Consider the following 18,564-nt stretch of genomic DNA (forward strand, 5'->3'; position numbering starts at 1 on the left):
AGGGGAAGAGGGGGTAGGGAGGGAATGAAAGAAACGAAAGGAAAAAAAAAGAAAAAGAAACTTTCTTTTTTCGGATGATGAAAAAATGCAAGTTGAAAAAAAAAAAAACTGATTGTGAGTTACAGAGCGTAAATTGAAAAGAAGTGTTTTTCTTTTTCCTTCATCTTCCTCCTCCTCCCCCCACCCCAGAAAGAAAAAAAAAGGACAATGAAAACCTGTTAGAATCAAATCTACCCTCCAACCCCTTTCACCCTCTACCCCCTCCCCCTACACCCCCAAAAAAAAGAAACAAAATACATAAATTTATTTTTATTTTATTTTAAATGAAAATTTATTATAACTTTTGAATTTAATAAAAGTCGGATGTGTTGAGGTGGCGGCGGTGGCGGTGGTGGTGGTGGCGGTTTTTTCACCATTTAAGAATCGTATAATTAAATTTAGGGGTCAAAACACGTCAGATACCATTAATAAAATAAGAAGCTAAAAAGGTAAAAGGAAAAAAGGAAAAAGAAATTTTTTTGCGAAACAAAATGTCGTGGTGGTGGTGAAAAACCTTCAAAGAAATAATAATGATATATATTTCTGAGGTTTTATACATATTTTACCATTCTTTTATTATTATTATTATTATTAAACATGTCATCGCGTCCATTTTCATTTTTAATCCCCCTCCTCCTCCCCCTCCACTTCCTAATCCACACAAAAAAAAAGAAAACCTTAAGTAACAAACTAAATTTTTACCTCATGCTTTATTTTCATTATTATTATTATTGTCAATAATGCGACAACAAAAAAAAATTGATGATTTGTGACGTCAAAACATAATAATAATAATAATTGTTGAAAACACCAGACGACATTTTTTTTTAAAGTAGGAAAGAGGAAACATGATGAAACTGAATATTAATACGATTCTAAAAAAAAAAAGTGAAAACTTTTTTCTTTTATTAAAAAAAAAAAAAAATAAAAGTTTTCCAGGAGTTTAAAAAAAAAAAAAGTTTTCGGTTAATTATTATTATCATTATCATCATCATCATTATCATCATCATCATCATTATTATTATTATTATTATTATTATTATTATTATTATTTTTAAAAAAAAGGGGAAAAAATTAATTTGTCGATTTGATTTTGAATAAAAAAAAAAAAATATATGTATATAACAAATTTAAATTAAATTAAAAATTTATGAATGATAACAACAACAACAACAACAACGTCGTTATCAAGTTTTTAAATTGAAGAGGAGGAGTGAAAGGATGGGGGAGAAAGGGGGGAAGGATAGGAAAAGAGGGAGAGAAAAAAAAATTAAATAAAAAAAAAAAATGTAAACGTAAAGTAGGAAAACGGAAACATTAAAAAATATTTTTTTTTTTTTTTATAAGAGGCATAAAAAGTTAAAATAAAATAAAAGGAAGAAAAAAAAGGAAAAAGAAAAAGGAAAAAAAAGTAACAAAAAGGAAAGTTATAAATGGAAAAATAAATATTATAAAATAAAAAAAAAAAAAAATTTTAAATTAAAAAAAAAAAAAAAACAAATTTTTAGTAGGATGAATAAGAAAAAAAGGAGAAAAAAATGAAAAAGAATGAAAATTGATTCAATTTTTTTTTTATACACAAAAATTATTCATAGCAAATCGTACGACGAATTCGTAGCAAAAAAAAATTTTTTTTTTCCTCTTTTACTTCTTTTATTTAATTTAATTTAATTTTTTTTTGTGATTTAATTAAAAAAAAAAAATAATATATATACTCGAATTTTAAGTTAATTACAAATCGTGGGAAAAAATTTAATGATAATAATAATAATGATAATAATAATAATAATAATAATAGAAGGAAATTTGCTGTTGGTCGAGATTAGAGTCAGCAAGAAGAGGTCATCATCATATCTTCCGCGTTTTTCGTCTCATTAAATTCATTCTCTCTTAATTTATTATTTAGTTTTTTTTTTCAAATTTATTTCCACCCTTTTTCCTCCCCTCTCCCTCCCCCTCCCCTCCCCCATCTCTTTCCGTCTCATCGTTCACTTCTGTTTCCGTTTTTCTACATTTTTTTATTATTATTTAAAAAAATTTTTTTTTCTTACCTTTGATGACGTGCAGTTTTATCACTTAATTTTATTTGATCTCTCTTCGTTGTGAGAAACACAACCGGAAGGACGGTACGACAAACAACAACAGCAGCAGGAACAGCAGCGGGAACAGCAACAGCAGGGACGAAACCTGGAAAAAAAAATTAAATATTATTATTAATATTTATTAATTATAGTAAAAATCGTCGTCATTTTTATTTAACTTTATCCATAACGACGTTTATTTAAAAAAAAATAAAATAATAATAACAAATGCTCATTATCATCATCATCATTATCACCGCCTTGTTTTTCCCGACAGGCAGCAAAAAAAAAGAGAGAGAAGAAAAAAAATTTCGTTAAAAGTTTTCATCCATTTTGTTTTGTCTTATAACTAATCCGATGATGGGTAAAAAAAAAAAATTTTTTTATTGCTTTAACTTAAGAAAAAAAAAACTCGTAAAAAAAAATAAATAAATAAATTTTTCTTTTTCTTTCTAGAAAAAAACTTTTTTCCATAGTTTTTATCATTTGAGTTGATACTTTTTTTTTTTTCTAAATAAATAAAAATTTTTAAATACGAAGCGCAAACAAAAAAAAAAAAAAGAAGAAAATTAACGATTAATAAATTACATTGTAGCGTATTAGAAGAAGATGAAAATAATAATAATAATAATAAAAATCGTCGTTAGAATTTTTTTTCTTTTTTTTTTTTGTCTTTTGCTGTTGTCGTAAAAAAAAAAAAATTTTTTTTACGTTTTGTTTTAATGCAAATTAAACGGAAATGATTTTTCTTTTCTTTTTCTTTTTCTTCTCCTTCTTCTAGAGTTTATAAAACAGCAGCAAACATTTATTTTTTGCAATTTTTTTTGCTACGAATTAAAAAAAAGGAAAAAAAATTTTTTTATTAACTTTGAAAAACGTTTGTTTGTGTTTCGAATTAGAAAATGGGAAAATGAAAAAAAAAGATTAAATGACAAACGATGATGATGACGATAATGATGATAAAAACCGGATTTGTTTTATAATTTAAAAAATTTAAAAATGGCGACGGATAAGAAAAAAAAAATTTTATTAAGTTCGATTATAATAAATAAATAAATAAATGGTAATAAAATAAAACGAAAACGAAATAAAAACGGGAGGGAGGGATGGGGGAGGGGAGAGGAGGGAAGGAGGAGGAGAGAAGAGAAAAAAATGCTTGGTTGACACATTCCGATGTCTAAAACCACGAAAATATTATCTTAAAACATAAATCAAGAGTTTGAGAAAAATTTAAACAAACATAAACATAAAATGAAATGATTCCTTTTTTTTTTTTGCCCGCGCTTGGAAAATGAAAATAAACGATTTGCTCAATTCCAGATCTTGGAAAAACTTTTCTTTTCTTTTTTTTCCAAAAAAAAAAAAAAAAATTTTATGAAGGAAAAATTTTTCCAGGGATGTATAGTATTTGTAAAGGGGATTTTAAGGGAGTTTTTGAAAGGATCTACTGTGTGGAACGATATGAAAGATAAATCGAAAAAGGGAAAAAATGAAGTGGGAGGGGAGGGAGGAGGGGGGAAAGAAAGAAAACTACGAAAGGGAAGAAAAAAATTTTTATTTTATTTTATTTTTCTCCAGTTAATTTTGTTTAAACCGAATCAATTTTTATTTGAAAAAGTTTGAATGTATAATTGTTGGAGGAGGGGGAGGGCAGAGGAAGGAAGAGGGGAAAAGGAAAATAAAAAAAATTTTCCACCCCATTCTTCCCACTTTTCTCCAGGAAAAAAAAAAGAATTTAAAAGTTTGAATTCGTTGAAAAAATTCTGTCGCCTCGACGTTTAATTAAATACGTCCGATTTATTTGTAAGAAAAAAATAATAATAACAGAAATATTTTTGCTGTCGGAACAGAAAAGAAACAGCAGAAGAAAAAAAAATAACAACAACAACAACAGCAGCAGCAGACGAATTGGTTTTACGTCGTCTACTTGAGAGTGATTTACGAACGTGAAAAAATTAAAATTTTTTATTTAACTTTTTTTTTTTGTTTTTTTTTTTTAAATAAGAAAATAATTTTTTTTTGGGGAAAAAGCAGACGATACGTTTTAAATCATCGAAAGTATTATTATTATAAATTTTTAATAAAAAAAAAATTTATGTAAATAATATTAATAATAATAATAAGGAAATAATTTTTGTAATTTTATTAAAAAAAAAAAATTTTTTTTTTATTATTATATCGGAAAATAAAGAAAGGTCAAAAGGTTTTAAAACCTTTTTTTTATTGTCGTCTGTTATTGGTAATCAATATCTACCTTGTATAAATATGAAAAAAAAAATAAAAATAAAAATGGAAAAGTTATCAGTTTTGTGAACCGGATGTGACGCACAAATTTTGGAAAAACAGAAGGCGTAGGACAAAAAAAAAAAATTTGGTAACTGTTGGCTGTTGGCTGTTGTTGTTGTTGGATTGTTTTTGTCCGATTGCTGTTGATTTTACTGGCATCTGTTTTCGCCACTTAAAATTTATCTATAAAATCAATAAAAAGTTAAAAAATAAGAAAAAAAAAGGTTTTAAAATACCATCTGGACAATCTGTTGCTTGTTATATTCGGCAATTAAATTGTGGTTTTGACGGTTTTTGTCGGTTATCAAACCAGATTTCCGGTCTCATCTTTCGTACCTTTTTTGTAAACATTTTATTATTATTATTATTATTATTACATTGAATTCATTTTTCTCTCTCTCTCTTTCTTTTCTTTCCAGCAACGATTTTTGAAATTATAATTTTGTAACACGTCTTTTATTGTTCCTGGAAAAAAAAAAAAAATTCATCGAAATTATCTTATCGGTAACTCTTAAATGATTGTCAATTACGTTAACTAAACATAAAACTCAAAAATATTCTTATAAAAAAAAAAAAGAAAAAATTTTTTTTTTAAATTTACTGAATGTAAATATTATTGAGGTTGGTCGCGAATGAAACCTTTTTTAAATTTTTTTTTCTTTTTTTTTTTAAACCTGTTAATTGAAAGTATAACCTTTTCGAAAAGTTCAGGAAACTGACCGGAAATAATAATAATAATAATAATAATAATAATAAGTAATGAAAGAATCAAAAGAAGGATTAAAATGTTTTTTTTTTTCTTCGGATTGAAGTAAAGAAAAGGTTTCGAAAGGTTTTGTGCGCGTGCGCGCGTTAAGTGTAGATGTGCGCGTTTTTTAAAAATTCTCTTAATCGTCTACACCTGATAAATGAAAAAAAAAAAAAAAAATTATAATTTTGTAATAAAAAATACGAAAACATTCATCATTACTTACAGGTATTCGTTTCAGGAAAATTCTGAACCGTATTGAAATCGTACACATAATTTATCGCGTATAAAGGTGATGATAATAATAATAATAATAATAATATCTGTTGATTCAATTCCATTACTGACCATCAATCAAGTGAAAAAAAAAAAATCCGGAGAGATAAAAAAAAATTAAATTTTCTTTTTTTTTTTTTTTTTTAAGTGGTCAAATTAAAAATCTCATCCTCAAGAACAAAATTCCAGATGACAAACGTTTGTACGTCTTTGATTTTGTAAAAATGAACCAATTATTAAAATATTCCGCGCATGTCACCAACAAACACACGAAATTCACTTTTTTTTTCTTTTTCCAACGAAGAATAAAATAATTCTCCAGTTTCAAATCCGACCGTTTGGTTTTTCCAAAGTCGGAAAATAAAATTTTAGCGAAGAAATCGTTAAATGATCGACGCACCGTAGGAATTTTAAATACACCATTTGGGTTTTCTTAAATTAAAAAAAATAATGATTTGGCGACGACGGGCGTCAGGCTGTTGTTGTGTTTTGTACGCGTTTGGGTTTCAACGTTTTAACATCCGAAGTCGTCGCGATTTTCGTTCCAGAGAATTCGTTTCGTTCCCGTTCCCGTAGTACGACAAACAAAAAAAAAAATTTTCCTCTTTTTTTTTTTTTTTTTTTTTTATTAAATCGCGACGCGGTTTATCATCATTATCATTATCATCATCGTGTTATTCACGTGGTGCGCGGTGACGGATGTGACCTATTAATATGTAAATAATTAATTAAAATATTTAAATTAAATAATAAAATTTTAATTTAAATGTTTAATGAGGGAAATAAAATAATTAAAATTCAATTAAAATTAGTTTTTATTATTATTATTATTATTATTATATTTTCCAAAAGAAATTTTTTTTTTTTTCCGACGCTAACATCACAATTATAATAATAATAATAAAGTTTTTTAATTATAATAAAAGTATTAATGAAAACAAATATATTTTTTTTCGTTTTCTTCTTCTTCTTAATACTTTTTCACACACGTATAAATGTAATTTGTGGGGGGAAGAAGGTTAAGAGGCAGGGAGGAAGGGGAGATAGGAAGCGGTGGTGGAAAAAAAAAACGTAAAAGTTTTCATCATTAAGTCACTTATATAAATTGAAAAATCCCATTGAATTTAATTAAATGGGGACCCCGTTATTTTTTTTTTTTTTTTTATGTAATGAATTCTTTGGCACCTTAAAGTTAATGTTTTGCATTTGTGTATACGTATGTTTTTTTATTATGCTTTTTTATTACTCTCTCTTTCTCTCTCTCTTTAGTTTTCTTCTTTTGCGTGGAAATAAGTGTTTTGCTTTTTATTACTCCGGGAAAATTTACCACATGATACTACTATTATTACATTTATTTTATGTTTAAAATGTCTACTTTTTCCCTGTTTTTTAAATATTTGTAACAACGACAACAACAAACGAACGCGTGACGTCATTGTGTACAATTTCATTATAAAAAAAATTATTACGGTATTATATTTATTAATTTAAAATTATGAATTTTGTAAAAGTAAAAAAATTTCCATAGTTTTTTTTTCATTTCTTTTATTTTCTTTTAATTAATTAATTAATTAATTACGTAATTATTATTATTATTAATTGTTTAATATATTTATGGTTTTTTTTGTCTTTGTTTAATAAAAAAAAAATTTAATATTTTAATTTAATAATAAGTAGTAACTCGCATAAAACATTTTTTCTTTTTTTTTGTTTCTCAACTGCACTATGTGAGTGATAATAATAATAATGATAATAATAATAAGGCATCCGATTAAGACCTTATTAAAGTTAATTAACTCAAAAGTCGTAAAAAAAAAAATTTTTTTATAACAACAGTAGGCAGTAATAATTTTAGTACGTCGAACGTCAATGCGAGAGAGAGATAAATGCGGGAAGATTTTAACCCGAAAAAAAAAAATTTTTTTTTAATAATAAAAACGCGTACGCGCGAACGTAATTCTGCTAATAATTTTTATTTTTTGCTTTAGAACGCGTAGTACGAACGGAAAACCTGGGGAAAAAAAAAAAAAGAAAAAAGTCTGAAATCGTGCGGTGGAGTGAATTTATAGGTTATTGAAGTCAATAGAGAATTATTAATGGAGTCATCAATTACAAAACCTTTACAATATGGCGCGTTCTTTTAAAAACAATTTTTTTTTTTTTTTAAAGGTTTACCCCCCATTTTAAATAAAGTTTAACATTTGAAAAACAAGAGAGAAAGAAAGAGAGAGAGAGAGTGGGAGAGAGAGGAGTTACAACAGGTAAAAAAATTTTCTTTTATCCAAAAAAAAAAACCTTTGATTATTTTATGAGAAAAAAAAATTTTTTTTCTTTTTGTTTGTTTGTTTTCCGCCACTCCCCACCATCACCACCACCACTGCCACCGCCTTCCTCCCAAAAAAAAGAAAAACTTTAAAATTTGGGTTATTTTATAAATTTTCCTCTTTTTTACCTCTTTTTTTACCGTTTCGTCAGATTTCCGGTTATTTATTCCATTATTAGAATTTCATTTCAACCTTTTCTTAAATTGATAATTTAACCTCTTTGAAATAACCTTTCACCCACGACTTTTATCATTATTATCGCGTTTTACTTTCACTAATAAAATTCCATCCTTTCGTGTTTTTTTTATTTATTTATTGTAAAAACATTTCAAAGTGATTATTATTATCGCGTTTTTTATTATACAATCACCTCTGTGCGTTCGAACACAATCGAATCGTTTTATTATTATTATTATTAATAATTTTAATAATTTATTTATTTATTAATTTTTTTAAATATAATTATGTACGTAAATGCATACGCGCGCGCACACACACACACTCACACACATTTTATTAATTAGTTTTATTTATTTATAGATAAGCGTTTATATTTCGGTTATTTTATCCAATTAAAAAAATAAATAAATAAATATTTATGTATAAGTAAATAAATAAATAAAAAGTTACATAAATGCTGACTTTGTGTTAAAAAAAAAAAAATGAAAAAACTAGGTGATCGAAAGCATAAATAATTGTGTAAACATTGACTTTTTTTTTTCTTCTCGTTTCTTTCATTTTTTTTTTTAATAAAAAAAAAAAAAATAATCAAAATACGCGAAAACAGCAACAACCAACAACAACAACAACAACAACGACAACATTTTGTCAACATCAAAACGTATAAAAAAAAATTACTAACAAAAGCAAATTCAATTTTTTTTTTACGGTTGAGTAAAAAATTTTTTGACGTTTTTTTTTTCCCACCTCTTTCTTTTCCTCCCGCCTTTTTGCTACCTCCTCCCACCCCCCCTTCAAACACAAACATATACAAACAATATTCATAACTTTTTGATAAAGGCGACGACAAAGAAAAAAAAAAGAATTGTTCTTTTTGTGTGTTGTTCCGGTGACGAAAAGAAAAAGTGAAAATAACTAAAGTTTACGACCGAAAAAAAAAGTGTTCGAAATAATAATAATAATAATAATAAACGGAAGTAGACAAGAAAAAAAAATTAATTAACGTATTTTTTTTTTTTTGACCGTATTATTGTAATAATAATAATTATTAATGTTACGTCATCATGCGTTGTAAATATGGTTTAACTCAAAGAATATTTTTTTGGTGCGTCGCTCTACTACTCGGTAAGTTTTCCTTTTTTTTTTTCTTTTCTTTTCAGTCATGTTTTATTGTTTGGAAATTTCAAGAGTAAAAAAAAAATTGAAGCGTAAAGAAAGAAAGAGAGAGAGGGAGAGAGAAACAATAAAAAAAAAAAAAATGACGAGGTTTTTCATAAAACAAAAAAAAAAACATGAACATGAAAATCCAAAAGAGAGTGATAAACAAAACGAAGAGGAAACATTGAAGAATGGTTAGAATAAAAGCAGAAGAAATTTTTTTTTTTTTTTTTTTAGGGGGATTTACTCAGATCGTTTTTCTCATAACTTAAGTAAAAAAAAAAAAATAAGAAATTTTTATGATAATTCTTTTCTTTTCTTTCTTTTTTTTATTTATTTTCGTACCGAAATATTTTCAACCTCTCCTCCTCATCCTCCTCCTTCTACTCCTACCCCTCCCCTCACCATTTTTACTTAACTTTTTGTAAAAAAAAAAAAAAAGAAAAATGGCGCAAATCTCACTTATTATTTGACGACGTGTTTCTATATCTCTATCTCTCTCACTCTCATTTAAATTTATTAAATTTGGTTGGAAAATTTTTTTTTTTACATAAGTTAAACGTGTGCGAATGATTTATTAAAAACTTTACATATTTAAAAAAAAACTTTACGAAGTGATTAACTTTTCTCCTTTTTTTTTTTTAATAAAATTATTTAAATATTTAATTACTTTTTATCACATTATTACCTGATTAACCTTAAAAAACGGTTATTTTTTTTATTACCAGTTTACCAAAAAAAGGTGGAAAATTACTTGTGACGTCACATAAATTTTTTTCCCGCATTTTTTCCTTTAAAAGAAAAGGAAAATCGTTCGAATCGTTTGTTTTTTTTTTTATAAAATGAAATATTAATGAAGTGCGTAATATGTTTATAAAATAATAATAATAATAATAATAATAATTTTAATGACGTTATATAAATATTACGGTAAGAAAATAATAATAATAATAATAATTCAACAAAAAAACAGAAAAAATTGAATTTCGCGATCGGCGGAGCGAAAATTTCAAAATTGATAAACACACACAAAATCATTTTTTATTTTTTTTTTTATTTTTCACTAGTAATTTACGATAATATCGAATTGAAAAATGTCGATTCGATTATTTTCAATCTGAAAATCGAAAAATGAGAAAGAGAGAGAGTGGGGAGAGGGAAGGGAGGAGGAGGTGAACATCACTGGGAAAGATGTAAAAATTGCTTTTTTTTTTTTTTTTTTATTGCGTCTATTAGTAATTTGAATTTTTTTTTTTTTAAATATAAAATACATCCGTTGTTTTAAAAAAAAAATTTTCAAAATGGCGGGGGAAAAAGGAAAAATTAATCGATGACGTAATAAAAGAAAAAAAAAATTTTTTCATATCGATGACACGAAATCCATCCTTCGAAGTCCTTTCGTACTTTTTTTTTATTTAAAAATTTTACCTCTTTTCTTCTATTTTATCCTTTTTCATCCTTTTCCCTTTCCCCCTACTTCCTTCCTCCCTCTTTCCTCCCCTACCACAACCTCAACCATCTCACCTTCTTCTATTTTGTGAAAATACCACTTCAAAGTCAGAAAATAACACAAGGAAATTGAAAAGAGGTTTTTTTTTTTTTTTTGGAAAAGTGGGAAAACGAATCCGTTCAAAAAATTTTTTTTTCTTCAAATTTCTTCTGCTAAAACTAATTTCAAATGATTTTCTATCACTTTGATAATAATTCAACCAAAAGTAACGTGATACTACCACTACTACTACTACTACTAACACTTTGTTTACCCTTTTTTAAATCATTGATTAACCCTTTAAAGATTTATCGATTTGTTTATCGATCGATCTATCGATTTACTCATAAAAAAATTTTTTTTTATCGTTCTCGTAAAGTTTCAAACAAACAAAAAAAAGTCAAATTAAAAAATTATAGTAATAATAATAATAATAATAAGTAAGTAGTATTAATAAATGAGTAATAAAAAAAACGTCGAATTCATATAAACACATTATAAATAATAATAATAAGTTAAAACGTCATCGTCGTCGTCGTCGTTGTGGTTTTTATTATTATTATTATACGTTTTAATATTTTCATTTATTCCTTTTAATAAAAACCTTTTATTATCATCCTTTTTTTTCTTTAAAAGGAAAACGTTAGTCGATTAATTGATTTTTTTTTTTGATTTTCTCTCTTTTTCTCCCCACCTCTCTGTCTCTCTCTCTTTTTTACTCGTCGGACTGTCTGACTGGTGGTTTCACTAAAATTGTTTATAAGGTCATAAATGTAAAAAAAAAAAAGTTCGTCATTTTATAAAAGCTTCCACACAAAATTTTCTTTTTTTTTCTTCTGCTTTTTTTTTTTTTTTTATTACAAAACGACAAAAACTCGACAAACAAGTTTATGATTTTGTTTTTTTTTTTTTTTTATAACTTTTTTATCCGTTTAAACGACATTTTTTTTTTTTTTTATTTAGTCCCAACGTCGTTCTAAAAAATTTTGCGTACGTAAACGCATTCATATTTTTTTTTGTTCCCGAGGGTTGGACACCCCGAAATTCAATCAAAATAAGGGTAAAAAAAACAACCCTCAAATCGTTACATTTAAAATTTCTTTTAATGCGAAAAAAATTTTTATTTTAAAAAAATTCAAAATTTTCATTATTTTATACGTAAAAATAAAAATTCCCCTCCCAAAAAAAATAAAAATCGATCGATAATATTATCATTATTATTTTTTTTTTTTTTATTAAAGTAAAAATTAATCAATGAACGATAGCAAAAAATAAATAAATAAAACAAATAAAAATAAAAATAAAAAAAAGTTGATGGAAAATTTATGAATATTTGTCAATACTGTTCAATTTCCTGACAGATATTTTAATGCAATCAAATCTTTTCCATCAATTTCGCTCGTGCTTCTCGAGAAAAGAGAGAGAGGAGAGAGGGGAGAGGATAGGGGGGGAAAGGGAAAAGGGAAATAAGAATGAAGGGATCGGAAAGAAAAATGAAAAAAAAAAAAGGAAAGGAGAAAGAAAAAAAATAATAATAAAAAAAAGAGAGAGAAAGAAAGAGATGGAGAGAGAGAGAGGGGAAAGAGAGAGATAGAGAGAGTAAAGTGGAAAAGAAATTTAAAACGTTTGTCTCTCATTTTGTCTTCTGCTTTTTTTTTTTTTTTTTACTTTTCTTGTTTGCATCATTTTCTTCATAATATCAATTATATTTTATTTAATTTTTTCTCTCTTTCTCTTTCGACGAACCGGAAATGATTTAAATTATTATTAATATAACTTTGTAATATTTTTATAATAATAAAAAAATTTTTTTAAAACAATTATTATTATTATTAACAACAACCACAAACGGAAGACATTTTTTTTTTTTTGTCAAAATATTTACGCTTATACGATTTAATATCAAATTAATATAATATTTACTTTATATAAAAAAAATTAGATGATATCTTGTTCGGAAAATTTTTTACCGGAAGGAATAAGTGGATAAATATTTTGACAAGGAAAACATCTTTAAAAAAAAAAAAAAGAATAAATAAAATGGCGGATTTTCTATGATAGATAAACAACCGAAAAAAAAAATATGGCCGATCAATCGAAAAAAAAAAAAAAAAAAATTTTCCACTTTTTTCCACGACTGATAAGTGACCGGAGATAATTTTGTTTTTCATTTCCTTTTTTCTAGTTACACGTGTGCACGATATTGACGTACCAAAAAAAAAAAAATTACTTTTTATTATTATTATTATTTAAAATTGAGTAGAAAAAAGAAAAAAAGGAAAGGAAAAGGAAAGGAAAATGTCTGTCAGTAAAAGTGAGAAAAAAAAAGGAAAGGAAAATTTTTTTTCTCGTTTTTCGTTTACTTATCTTATTTCAAAAATAGGAAAATTTTTTTTTTTTAAAGTTTTTGCGTTATCAGTAAAGTATTGATAAGAAATTTGTTTTTTTTGATTTCAGATTTAAGTGAAAGTTTAAAAGATTTAAGAGTTTCCGTACCGCAAGCAATTAGAAAAGGTGAAACGGCCGTTTTCATGTGTGATTTTGATTTAGAAGGTGATAATTTGTATTCGGTTAAATGGTATAAAGGACGAAGAGAATTTTATAGATTTACACCGAAGGATGAATTTCCAATAAAAACTTTTCCCGTCGGAAAAGTTAACGTGGACGTAAGTAATGATGCCTTTCCCCCCTCCACTCCGTCCACCCATTAAATAAATAAATGACGAGGGAAACATGTAAAATAAATAAATATTTGTAAATTTTTTTTTTTTTTACTCGACACAAACAACCCTTCGAATTTGAGAAAAATAATAAAAAATCAAAACGGAAGAAAGAAAGAGAGAGAGAGAGAGAGAGAGAGAGAGGGAGAGAGTGAAAAGGCAGAAGTCGACAAATTTGTAATTCAAAAAAAAAACAAGAATAAAAATAAAAAGGCAATAAAGTAATAAAAACATAAATGAAGAATATTTCCCGTGAAGGAAGGGAAAGGGGAGGAAGATGAAAAGCAAAAAAAAAAGGGATGATGAAATGCCGTCACATCCCACACCACTCCACCCCCCTCGCTTCCCCTCCGCCCCGTTCCGCCCCCACAATACTGGAAAATTCTGGAGAATCGATAAAGTGATGATTAAGCTTTAAACGGCGTTTAAATGCCCGCGGCCGATTTTCTTTTTTTCTCTCTCTCTCTTTATTTTTTTTTTGTTTTCTTCTTCTTCCACGTTTTTTTTTTTTAAAAAAAGTGATGATGGGTGTTAAACGTATAGTTTTTTTCTGCTATTTTTTCATCTATCCATTTCCTGGCCAAATAGTTTAAAGTTTTCTTTTTTTCCTTTTTTTTTTTCTTTCCCCCATGATATTTTGACCAACCGGATCATTAGTCTTATTCTACTCAATAAATTGTCAGAAGGTGTTGTAAGATTTTGACTTTTTCCTTATTAGTATTATTATTATTATTATTATTATTATTATTATTATTATTATTATTATTATTATTATTATTATTATTATTATTATTATTATTAAACCTTTCGAGAATTTTCACTTTTCATTTTACTTTTTACTTTTTTTTTCTTATTTTAGGTGAAAAATTGATGTTTAACATCAACTTGCCTGTGCGTGTGCGTGTGCGTGCATGTGCGTGTGTAAAAATTTGATTTATGAATTACCGACTTTTTCCATTTTTCCCCTCCCCACCCTTCCTCAACCTCCCACCTCATTGCTATTCTAGACTTTATTTTTTTAAAATTCATTTTTTTTTTGTTATGATTTCATTTTCGTTTTAACTCTTTTTACTCCTTCTCTTCTTCTTCCTCTTCCTCCTCTTCTTCTTATTCTTCTTACAAATTTATTTTCTCTCAACCTCGAGGCCATCAATCTCAAGCAGATGTTCTTTTACCCTTTTTAATAAATTCAAGCGACTAAAAAAGAAAATTTTTTTTTCTGTCTTCTTCTTCTTATTCTTCACGTTAAGACATCTCATGTATGTACGACAGCAATTTTCACAACAGAAATCATCAATATTGTAATTAATGAACAGGAACAACAATTGTCGTCGAGCAACGTCAAAATTTATTAATATTAAATATTATTATTATTATTTTTAAATGGAAACAACCGGTGGGGGGGGGTAAAGGCACGCATATAAAAAATTAAAAATCTTTTGTTTTCCTTTTGTTTCCTTTGAAAAAAAGAAAATAATAATAACTTTATATATACATGCACGAATTGAGAGTTTTTTATTCTTGAACGAGTTTCCTTTGGGCTTTTTTTTGAAAACATGTCCGAGAAGGGGGAGGGTGGGAAGGAGTCAGGGGGGTTAGGGTAAAAACTAAAAAATTACAACGGAAATTAGGTGTCATCCGGACTAAGCAGTAACTTAATTTACATATCACGAAAGAAAAGTTTTGAAAATGAAATTGAAATTTTTTTTATTGTTTGAAAATGAGAAACGTTTCCAGAGGGTTTTCCAGTAAAAAAAAAAAATTAAGTAAACTTTATATAAAAAAAAAACTTTTTATTATCCAAAGGCTTTTTCTCTAAGTAATTTAAAAGATTTTTTATTCTTTTGTTCTGTTATTATAAGATTATTATTATTATTTTTAATTAAAAAAAAAAAAAAAGTCAAAACGTTTAACTTATGTGGAGGACCAACCGAACGACCGCCCAAACGAACAAATGGGAAAAGGTTCCGTTTAGGTTTCCTACGTTTGCATAGTAAAAAAATTTTTTTTATCATTGAACGAGACCTGAAAAAAAATGGCTACTCTTTCTTCTGCTGCTGCTGTTGCTGTTGTAAAAATAATTATTTGTAAAAAAATTTATTCATTATTTGGTCCGTTTCCTTTCCTTTCCTTTTTTTTCCACGTTTATTACAAATGAAATTAATTATTTTACGTTTTAATTTAATTAAATTTAACTTTTTTATTTTATTTTATTGTTTGATGCTCGTAATAATAATAATAATAATGATAATGATATGTGATGATGATGATAATAACGTTATTTCCAGTTTTATTTTATTTTTTATTTTTTTATTTTAATTTCAAATGAAATGAAATGAAAAAGAAAAGAAAATTTTATTATTATTATTATTATTAATTAATTTTAAAATAAAGAAAATGAAAGAATGAAAGAAAGAAAGAAAGAAAAATAATAAATGAGAAAAGATTAAAAAAAAAAAGAAAAAGGAAAAAAGATCATTTTCCGTATAAAATCCATTAATTGACATTTGAATGAGAAGGAAATGAAATAGTTTTGTTGACATTGAGCTCATCCAAAAAAAAAAATTTTTTTTTTTTTTTAATTGACTCGAATCGCGACGGTGGCGCCTCCTACCCTACCCCACCCCCACTCTCCTCCTCGTTCCCTACTCCTCCCCGTCCCGTACCCCGCCCTCATCCGTCGAAAATTTTTCTGGATGAGATAATTACGAAAGAGAAAAAAGAAGATTATGACGTAGGGAAAAAATTATTATTATTATTATTTTTTTATATTTAAAGATTTTTATTTATTTATTAATTAATCGCCATTTTTTTTTTAATATAAAAATTTGAATAGCGCTGTAGATTGATTCCTGTCGTGATTGTTTTTTTTTTTTTTTTTTATTCCATTTACTGAATTTTGCGTTCGCAAGAACTCAAAAGAAATAAGGACAAAAGATTATTATTATTATTATTATTATTTCTCGTCATCTTTTGACTCTTTTAATTATCTGATGGATGGATTATTATTTTCTTACACGTCGCCTTTTTCTTCATTTTCTTTTTCTTATATTTGAGATTATTCTTTTTTTTTTTTTTTTACTCGAGAGAGAAAGAAAGATAGTTAGAGAGAGAGAGATGGAATTTTGAAAGATGCGTCGGTTGTTGGCGGCGGTTGGAAGAAATCTCATGGGGGAAAAAAGCTCCGGCACTGTTCGGATGCGATAATAATTTCTTAAACAATATATTCGAATATTTTCACAAAAAAAAAAAAAAAAGGAAAAGTTTTTACCCGGAGCGTTCGCTCGCGAGAATTCATTTATAATTTGACTTACGACACAATAAAACGCATTTTAAAAACGATTTCAAAAAAAATAAAAAAAAATATTTTTGAGTGATGACGTAGAATGACGTCACACGCGTGACACTCGCGCGCGCGCGCGCAAATTTCTTTCGAATGATGCATACGTTAGCGATAATAAAAAAAAAAACTTTTTTAGAAAAACAACGACAACGCGAAAACAACAACAACAACGACAGACGGAATAAATTTTAATTAACTAAAAAAGAGACAAATTTTATTTTCTTACAAAAACAAAAATGTTTGAAAAGAATTTGCCATTACTACAACAACAGCAACAACAACAACAACAACAACAACAAAACTACGTGAAAGAGTATTAAGATAAATGAAGACGTTTATTTATTTATTTATGTAATTTTATTATAAAAAAAAAAAAAAATCACGGGAAACTTATTTACGCTTTTATTTACTCTATCACTTAAATAATAATAATAATAATTTTTTTTTTCGATTTTCTAATTTTTAAAGAACGACAGCAAGTTTGCTAAACGACAGTAGAAAAAAAATTTTCGAAATCTTTAATAAATTATTATTAAATAAATGTGTTAAAAAAAATATATATACGTCGTAAAAACATCTTTTTTCTCTCTTTAACACTTCATAGAACATTCTAGAATAATTACATAGCAATAAAATTTTTTATAAAACACGTGACATGTTATTTTTTTTAGGTTTTGCAAAACAGACGAGAAATTTCTATTGTTTCTAACTTTCCCAATTTTTTTTAAATTTTTCAAATGGATTATTTAAAAAATTAAAAATAATCGAAATTATATATCGAAAATAATCGATTATTTATCGATCGAGAAAAAAAAAAAGCAGAAGAAAAATAATTTATTGATAATGTGAAGGCGTAAACTTTTTAATTGTAAAAACAATTCGAAAATTACGGATTATCATCGTCGATAAATCTGGAAAATTTAACTGGAGAAAAATTAAAAATCAATTTTTTTTTTTTTAACGTCTGATGGGGGAAAAGAGGGGTGAGGGAGGGGGAAAAATTGATAGTAGTGAGTGAGTGAATGAGTGTTTTCAAAAAAAAAAAAAAAATTCATAAAAATTGAATAAAAAAAAAATGGCGTCGTCGGCGGCGACGGAGGAAAAGCGTCAGCTTTGGGGACCGAAAAGAGGAGGCGGCGTCGGCGGACGACGTGAACACAAACAAAATTTATAGTTTTCCCTATACAGCATCGACATGATCTACAAGATTCATCTCTCTCTCTCTCTCTCTCTCAATGAAATACGTGGAATAATCTTTTTACCGAAAAAATCTAGAATGTATATATATATGAATCTGTTTTATGTTTTATCTCAAGATTTTTTCACGACAGGGAAATAGAAAAAAAATTTCCCTGCATTTTTCCCTGCTTTTTTTCCCCGCTTTATCATAATTTATTTTATTAAAATATAATTTTGTTTTCGCCATTTTTGTTTTTTCTTTTAATTTTTTTGATTTCAATTTTTTTTTAAATTGATTTTTTTTTTTTATAAATAATAATAATGATAATTTTTACAAGTAATTTGTATTCCATGAAAATCTCTGGAGATTTTTTTTTTTTTTATCACACAAGAATACTTAACACTTTGATTTCTCTTGAGTATCTTTTTTTTTTTCAACTCATTTTACATATCCGCCATTTATTCATCCATCTTTGTTTTTTTTTTTTTTTTTTTTCATTCGATATTAGTTTCGAAAACTTTTTCAATAGTTTTTTTTTTGAAAATTTTGATTTTCCTTTCCGCCCCCCTCAAAAAATAAGAAAATTTCATTTTTGAATCTTATTATCTTTTTAAAACAAATTTTTTTTTTTTTGATAAGAAAAAGGAAAGATCCGGTTTTTAAAGTTTATAAGATGTAAAAGGAAAAAAAAAACTTTTCTTCTTCTTCTTCCACTTTCTTTTTTTTTTTCTTCTTCCACT

General features: G+C 26.3%; 1 protein-coding gene across 1 annotated transcript in view; it reads left to right on the forward strand.

Moving 5' to 3' along the window:
- Positions 1 to 12,523: 12,523 nt before the first annotated feature.
- Positions 12,524 to 18,564, forward strand: part of Phum_PHUM532860 (beat protein, putative) — a gene marked incomplete at both ends in the record, with an annotated part of 20,941 nt that continues 14,900 nt past the window's right edge. Inside the window, 2 exons of the mRNA XM_002431465.1 lie at positions 12,524 to 12,563; positions 13,039 to 13,247. Coding sequence (XP_002431510.1) covers positions 12,524 to 12,563; positions 13,039 to 13,247 — 249 coding nt within the window. The remainder of the gene's footprint in view (positions 12,564 to 13,038; positions 13,248 to 18,564) is intronic.

Source organism: Pediculus humanus, genomic scaffold, assembly GCF_000006295.1.
Source record: "Pediculus humanus corporis 1103172108288 genomic scaffold, whole genome shotgun sequence".
Classification (NCBI taxonomy): domain Eukaryota; kingdom Metazoa; phylum Arthropoda; class Insecta; order Psocodea; family Pediculidae; genus Pediculus; species Pediculus humanus.